Source organism: Amblyomma maculatum, chromosome 3 (genome assembly GCF_055883805.1).
Source record: "Amblyomma maculatum isolate TAMU_Amacu chromosome 3, ASM5588380v1, whole genome shotgun sequence".
NCBI classification, from domain to species: Eukaryota; Metazoa; Arthropoda; class Arachnida; order Ixodida; family Ixodidae; genus Amblyomma; species Amblyomma maculatum.
The window spans coordinates 75,944,828-75,952,686 of NC_139346.1; the positions used below are offsets into that span (position 1 = coordinate 75,944,828).

General features: G+C 47.4%; 1 protein-coding gene across 1 annotated transcript; it reads right to left on the reverse strand.

The window, feature by feature from the left end:
• Positions 1-3,158: 3,158 nt before the first annotated feature.
• LOC146195008 (neprilysin-2-like) lies at positions 3,159-4,667 on the reverse strand. Its single transcript, XM_084596175.1, has one exon. It carries the CDS (start codon positions 4,656-4,658, stop codon positions 3,159-3,161), a length of 1,500 nt encoding a protein of 499 aa, XP_084452301.1. The 5' UTR covers positions 4,659-4,667.
• Between the last annotated feature and the right edge of the window lie 3,192 nt (positions 4,668-7,859).

Sequence of the window (7,859 nt, forward strand, 5' to 3'; positions counted from 1 at the left end):
GCTACGCAGGACCCTACCGTGTTTTACGGCCAGTCACTCCTGTTACATACGAAGTCGCCCCTGTACATCTGCCGCGACAGTCCTCTATGCCACGCACCTAGATTGTTCCTGTCGCCAGAATGAAGCCTTACTACCCCTCCAGTAGTTCGTCCTAGTGCGCACCGGGACTGTGCTTTTCGTGGGGGGGGGGGGGGGGGGGGGGGTAATGTGACATATATGCCCTGCATCGCTGGACGTAAAAGAAGACAGCGATCAGAAGCAGTGACACAGTTCAGTTCAGTCGTTCAGTCGCGTCCGACTCTTCGTGACCCTATGAACCATATCACGCCACGCTTTCCGGTCTCTCACTATCTTCCTAACATCACATAACTTCATCTGCAATGGCTCGAGGATGCCATCTAACCATCGCGTTCGCTGCCTACCCCTTCTCCGGCGACCCTCAACTTTTCCCAACATCAAACCTTTCTCCAGCGACTCCTCTCTTCTCATCAGATGATCAAAGTAGCTGAGCTTTAACTTTAGAATTTGACCCTCCAATGAGCAGTCAGGGTTTATGGTCGACAATATCGACTGATTTGATCTTCTGGCAGTCCAAGGAACTCTCAAGAGTCTTCGCCAGCACCACAATTCAAACGCGTCTATTCTTCGGCGGTCCAACTCTCCAACAGTCCAACTCTCGCATCCATACATCACAACTGGAACGACCATAGCACGAGTTATACGGTTCTTGGTTGGCAGACTAATGTCTCTGCTCTTTACTAGGCGGGCAAGGCTAACCATTGCTCTCTTCCCCAGAAGCAGGCGCCTCCTAATTTCATGGCTGCAGCCTCCTTTCGAGGTAATCTTGGAGCCCAAGAAGAGAAAATCTGTCACAGCTTCCACTTCTTGTCCATTGATGCTCCAGGACTTGATAGGGCAAGACGCCATGATCTTTGTCTTTTTAATGTTCAGTTTAAGCCCAAACTTCTCTCTTCTTGTACGCGCATCAGAAGTCTCTTGAGTTCCACTTCACTTTCTGCCATTAAAGTGGTATCATCCGCATATCTAAGGTTGTTGATACGTTTTTCAGCAATCTTCACTCCAGCTGAAGACTCGTCCAGACCGGCCTTCCTCATGATGCACTCTGCATATAGGTTAAATAGGCAGGGCCACAGAAGACAAAGTGGCAGCAACGTTTAGTGCTAGAAGGTTAACGCTGCTGTGATTCTGTGCTTTGTGTACTGCGTCATCCTGGACTAACCTTGCCACGTATCAATATTATGCTAGTTGATGTACCTTACAAAAATCCGAGGTGAAATGGTTCGGCGTACTGCTAAATTCTGATAAATTTCACCATGCAGTTAGCAGCAATTAGCAGTTGGGTTATTTGGTGCAGCTTGTGGTTCGAATTGTGGGAAAGAGTAAATCTAAAGCCTCAAACAAGCGAGGGCTCGGAGCCAAAAAAAAACTTTCTAGTTTTTCCTCAACACTTGTCAGAGAACAAAAGTGGACGAGTCTTTGAACGGCGAGTAGAAGTCGGAATGTCGCGTCCCCGCTCTCCATACATCCCTTCCTCCTCCTCCGGTTTTTTTTTTTTTTTTGCTTCATGCAGTTTCTTTAAACCAACATTTAAGTTAGAAAGAGCTGGCTACTGAAAGCACGTTTATCAAACATTTCATGTGAGCTCCGTGTGCTAATGTGTGCGAGAAAACAAACGATATGTCGAGGACTCACGACACTGCATGGCTGCTAATAAAGGGTTAAATTAGGTACAGGTACAATCTCTAACATTTTTCACGCCGCAAAAGTCAAGGAGGGTGCAGCGAATAAAGCATGTATATAGTTCGTCACTACTGCATGCCCAAAGAGAATAAATATGCCAACGGAATAACAAGATACTGCTGTCCATTTTAAAATATTTCCGTCGGATTATGGTCGGCTCGAAGGACCGTAGGGAGTGCAGTGGGCGGCACAGTGCTTCTGATCTCTCCCAATGCGCTGCCGTCGGTTGCGGATCGCATTGCGTGGAAGAGATACAGACAGATGGAGAGAAAACTTTATTGTCGCAATTAGAGTTACTGGGTCTTCGTTAAACATTTATGGTAATATCCGAAGGTGGGGCAGATTTATAATAAGAGAGCCAACACCATTCCCACTTCGAGTTATTGATCAATTCGCTCTCGCCCTACCTTCAGTTCTGCTGATCGCCCTGGTTAGCTCAGTTGGTAGAGCGACTGCCCCGGAAAGGTGGTGGTCTCGGGTTGGATCCCCGCGCCAGGATCAATTTTTCTTTGAATACGAAGTTTCTGAGAAAGCTATATAGCTTTCCTTTGTAACCGTATGGCTGTGCTTGAGTGGATGTCAAAGGGGAATTACTCCCTTATTACTGTGTCTTCTCAGTGGCAGAGCCAAGTTGCCGTCAGCTGGTGGCTTATGGAGACTTCTTCAGCGCGGTTCACGGCACTCAATTGTATATCGGGGTTCGCGTTGCGCAGCGAGGATAGTGACAAGTAAAAATATGCAGCAAAAGAAATGCTTTTCATGCATCACGACTTGTGCAAACCTAATTCTGGAATGTGGGATGAATATTTACATAAAAAGCGAGCCCCGAGTTCAATATTAAAATAAACGTTTTCTGTGAGGAGAAAGCTACGGGATGAACAACAAGTGTACAGAGATAGCGCTAGGGAAATTCGCTTCTACTCAGGCTGTTTATACGAACCTTAAACAACACTTAGCTGTCTACGAAGCTGCGTCATAGAGATTACATATTCCATCGCCTCTGGGTAGATGTAAGTAAATAACAAATATATAAAGCCCACTTGTGCTTATCAGGTACCTCCTCCTCTTGGTGGTCGAAATAGGTGCTAGAAACCGCACATCAACACTGTCATGCTGTTAACGCTGTGGCAGATAGGCAGAATAAGCGTACCTGATAGCCAGCACGACCAAGTCGTAGAAGGTCTGCTCTTTAACCTTCAGGCTGCATTTTTCAGCTTTATCATAAAAGTATAGTAAACACAAAAATATACGTGAATATGTAATGAAGGCAATGTACGATTCCATAAATCGCACTAAGTAAATCGATTACCACGAAGTTTAGTAAAGCACTACGAAAACGAATGAAGTTAATATGAACGCAGTGTTATTTGCACACAGATCCCCTTCTGTCTGGTGGATCAGTCGAAGCCCTTCCACACTTCACACCGAGGCTTAACTGGCGCCTTGTCCGTGCAAGAGAACGCTCTTATGAAGGGCGGAAAGTTCATCAGGGGCACATTGACGCGCATATTGCTCGGTGTGACCCCCAAACTTCGCTGCATCCTCCGGGATGCTTTGTTGCCGCCGTCGCAGAAGGCCGACGCGTAATTGTAAAAGAAAAGCTCCCGAGACGTCACGCGCGCCTCGGGCAGCTGGTAAAAAAGCCGTGTCGCGTTGTACTTGATGAGCGCCTGCTCGTAGATTCCGTAAAGAGGGCGAAGCACGGCATGGTCCAAGAAGTCGCCATCGCGGCGAGCCGTGCTGAACCTGCTGGGAGTCCACGCGTCCGCGACCTGTTCCTTGCCCTGTTCAGCCTCATACAAGCCCCGCAAGCACTCCGTAACGTTCTCGTAGGCACCTGTCGACTCGGCATTCCACCACTTTCGGGGCTCCATGCGATCGTCAAACAGAGAGTTGCTGCGTAGAAGTGCCTGCAGCATGGCCCTGATGACGTGCACGAGCACGACCGGATACAGCTGGAAAGGGATTTTGTTCGATACAACGCCCAGAAAGCCCACGACCCCGTTCGGAACGAACACGAGGTTGTTAGTGGGCTGATACTCGCTGCCCCAGTCGAAAGCGGATGCGGCGTAGGCGTTGTCGTAGGCTGCTGTCGACTTTCCGCTGCTGCTAAGAGCGTCCCAGTAGATGGACGACGCGTAAGAAAGGATGGCGAATACTGTGCCCAGTACACTGTCCTTCGAATCGAGGGCCAGCGCGGGAGTTTGTCGGTAGCTCTCGTACTGGATGAAGTTGTCCTGCGTCCCGAAAACGACCTTCATGTCATCCAGTTTCCGCTGCGCTGGCTTGACGTCCTCGAGTGAGAACCAGGAGCGGCCAGATTGCAACAAGTCCCTGATGAGAGTCCGCGACTCGTTGAACAGCACGCCGAACTGCTCGTCGTAGTGCGTTCGGTAGACGTTGGCGAACTCCTTGCCCAGAGTAAGCTTTGCTGCTATTCCTACACCGTAGCGATACATCTTTTCGAGCAGCATGCTGCACGCTACGAGCTGTGAGTCCACTTGGCTGATGTCGTGGCCGTGCGAGAATTCGTACAAAAACCTGTAGTCCGACGGCAAGAACGGCGAGAAAGTGACCATGGCCTTGAAGCCGACGTAATTAGCGACTGCAGTAGCGTAATCGTGCGCATCGAAGACTAAACCAAGCCTAGAGAAAAACGCAGGATCTTCCACAAACATGAAAGTGGATGGCGTTATCCCCCTCTCTGTTTTGAACAGAAGTTGCATGTATCTCAGCCAGTCCCAGTGGTCGCTCTTGGGCAGCATGTCTACGGACCACAGATCCTTGATCGCGAAGTCAGTGCTTCCAATTTCGAGGTACGTCAGGTTTTCCAGGGCAACTTCGAGCCTCGATATATGGTTCCCTGCTATGGCCCCTATCGTGCTATTACGGTACATAGTCAGGGCCCGGAGAATCATGTCTTGGTAGTGTTTCGTTCCGTTTGATCTTGTGAGGGCAATATACCGCTTCAAGAATGTCACTGGCGCTTTAAGCAGGATCTGGGACTTGCCATCTTTGCGCGTACTTCGTAGGACGATGACTCTAAATAATGTCTGGAGCATCAAGTACCTATCTCCAGTGGACACAAGCTTGACCACGTCACCCGAGAATTTAACGTACGGCCACTCACTTAATTGCAGGGCGTCAAGAATCTTCATCCACGCAAACAATGCGTCGCCCGTAGCGTGGGCCGCCTTGCATTTCTCGTGGACCCACATAGCCTGAACGAGAAAGTTGCTCTCGATAGGTCTCGGGTATTTTCCTTTGATGTCCAGAAATCTCTTGAAGAAAAAGTCCAAGTCCGTGATCAATTGCCCGGGGCTTAGCTGGGAGTACGGAAGCTGATTCAGGCTTCCCAGGTTTAACCTGCAAATGCATAAAACAAAGGCGACACTAAATTTTGTGGATACACCTAAATAAGTGCAAAATTCAGCATGTTTCATATACTAAAATTTCTATGCTGACAGTAAGAGGAGGGCAGAGTACAAACACCATCAGTTCAGTGCAGTCGTTCAGTGTGTCCGACTCTTCGCGACCCTATGGACCATGTCACGCCACGCTTTCCGGTCTCTCACTATCTTCCTAACATCACATAAAATCATCTGCAGTGCCTCGAGGATGCCATCTAACCATCGCGTTCGCTGCCTACCCCTTCTCCGGCGACCTTCAACCTTTCCCAACATCAAATCTTTCTCCAGCGACTCCTCTCTTCTCATCAGATGACCAAAGTAGCTGAGCTTTAACTTTAGGATTTGACCCTCCAATGAGCAGTCAGGGTTTACGGTCGACAATATCGACTGATTTGATCTTCTGGCAGTCCAAGGAACTCTCAAGAGTCTTCGCCAGCACCACAATTCAAACGCGCCAATTTTTCGGCGGTCAGCCTTTTTCACAGTCCAACTCTCGCATCCATACATCACAACTGGAAAGACCATATCACTGGTCCGGTTCTCTAGACAGCCATGTCATTCAAAGTTTCAGTGAGTTCCGTGTTGCGAATACTTCTGCATGCGTAATCGCGCCGTAAGAGAGGAGGAAGGTGGGGTTGCACAGCATTATGGTTGAACGCCATAATGCTGTGCAAAGTAGGTCATTTGCAGTGTTCTCCGCTTTGGGCAATGATCTAAAACTTTGATATTGCGGCAAACGAAAGAACATTCTTTCGAATTATCACTGAAGCCGGCCAGTGAACAGCCTCAATGTACTCTCACAAATGAGCGGTTTAAGATTAACAATAACCGATAGCTCTCTCGCTATTTATTCATAAAGTACCAAAAAAAGTATTTATTCATAAACTCTGCAATACACTGGAGACAGGGGGTGCTAGTGCGCACAGGTGGTTTATGGTTGGGTGCGTACTTTATGAATAAATAGCGAGAGAGCTATCGGTTATTGATAATTTTAAACCGCTCATTTGCGAGAGTACATTGAGACTGTGCGAAGACTAAATGTGCAAGCTTACGGTAGGTGCAGGTGGTCTGTGGTAACGCGAGACATATCTATAGGTATATTGATCCAACGATAGCTTTTCTAGAAATATTTTTCAACTTTAAGGAAGTGAGTGGCAAGCTCAGCATCAAAAAGAAGCCGCGGCACAGTGACCAGCTTTGCCACGTGTATCATTCAGTATGGCAGAGTACACTTACGAATAAATCCAATATTCCACCAAACAGCCACCAATATGACTGTACACCATGGCAGCCAATCGTGTAGCATGAACACCAATGCTGTCGCGCTGTGCCTGGAGTACTTAACTGACGCAATTAACTGCGCATATTGGACGAAAGGAGGGATGTTGTCTTCATGTTAACGAATTAGGTTCTTAAATCAAACGCAAGGTTAGCTTCTCGGCTCCACGTGCGCGCTCAATGAAATGTATTGGCTGCTGTTCTGCTCTGGACAAGTTCCAAAGCAGTGCACAGTTAGAATATGAGTGAGAAAGCCGTTATCAGAGGCAGTGTCAAAAACACAGATTACAATGAGCTCGTCATAAAACATAATACGTCCAAAGCATTTACAGCTTGTTGGAGGCACATATTCAATTTTCTTCTCATAGGAAAGGGAACCTACAGGAGTTGTCAACGTGCGATATGGACATATATGAAGCAAAAAATTTTTTCAGTGCGGTTACGATGTACGAACCACATCATAAAGGGAAATCAGTCTCATATTTTTTTAAAGTGAAAGTGTAAGTTTATTAGATTGAACATATTTACAAAGTGCATAAAAATACAGACGAGGGTCCCATAGTCATAAGATTCAGGCTAAGATTCAGATTAAGATATTTGTCAAACTTCTATCATCGTGATTTAGCTGCATCGATGAGTGGTCTAGGGGCAACGTGAATGCAAGGGTCTTGGTAGGTTAAGTCTGATATCCCCCTCTCATATGAAAAGAGGGGTCCGAGTTGGAATCTCCAGCCAAACGTAACCTCAGGCAACCTACGCCCAGCCAATGCGCGGCCATGTGCAGCCATGCCATCGCCTGCCAGGGCCATGCTCGTGATTTTTCGCTCAGAATTAACGCCGACGCCGTATTTCCAGTTAACTGAACATTTAACGCTGTCCTGTTAATAAAATACAGCTTTAATCTTTCCATATATATCCGCTCCCGTAACCGGTTGAAATCACCGTTTTACTGAAATTGATGTATTGGAAAGCAACAGTATATATCCGTCGCAATTCTCCATGGAGACCTGAACCACAATCCAAAGGAAGAGAGGAAGGTGAGATCTAAATTGAAGGAAGAGAGAAATAAAGAGGTGCCGTAGTGGAGGGCTCCGGGATAATTTCGACCGCTTGGATATTAGCATGCACTGATATCGCAAAGCACGGTAAAGATCCCCAAGCGGTCGAAATTATTCACGAGCCCTCCACTACAGCACCTCTTCTCTCTCTCTCTCTCTCTCTCTCTCTCTCTCTCTCTCTCTCTTTCTCTCCCTATTTCTCTCTCTCTCTCTGCTCTCAACCCTACCTTCCTCCTCTCTTACAGCGCGATTACGCATGCAGAAGTTATTCGCAACACACAACTCACTGAAACGTCGAATGACATGGCTGCCTAGAGAACCGGACTGACGTTCAACGGTACGCTGTGGAAAC

What these genes read in the sequence shown, in the direction of transcription:
- LOC146195008 (XM_084596175.1), bottom strand. Translation starts at nt 4,658, where the DNA reads ATGTACCGTAATAGCACGATAGGGGCCATAGCAGGGAACCATATATCG.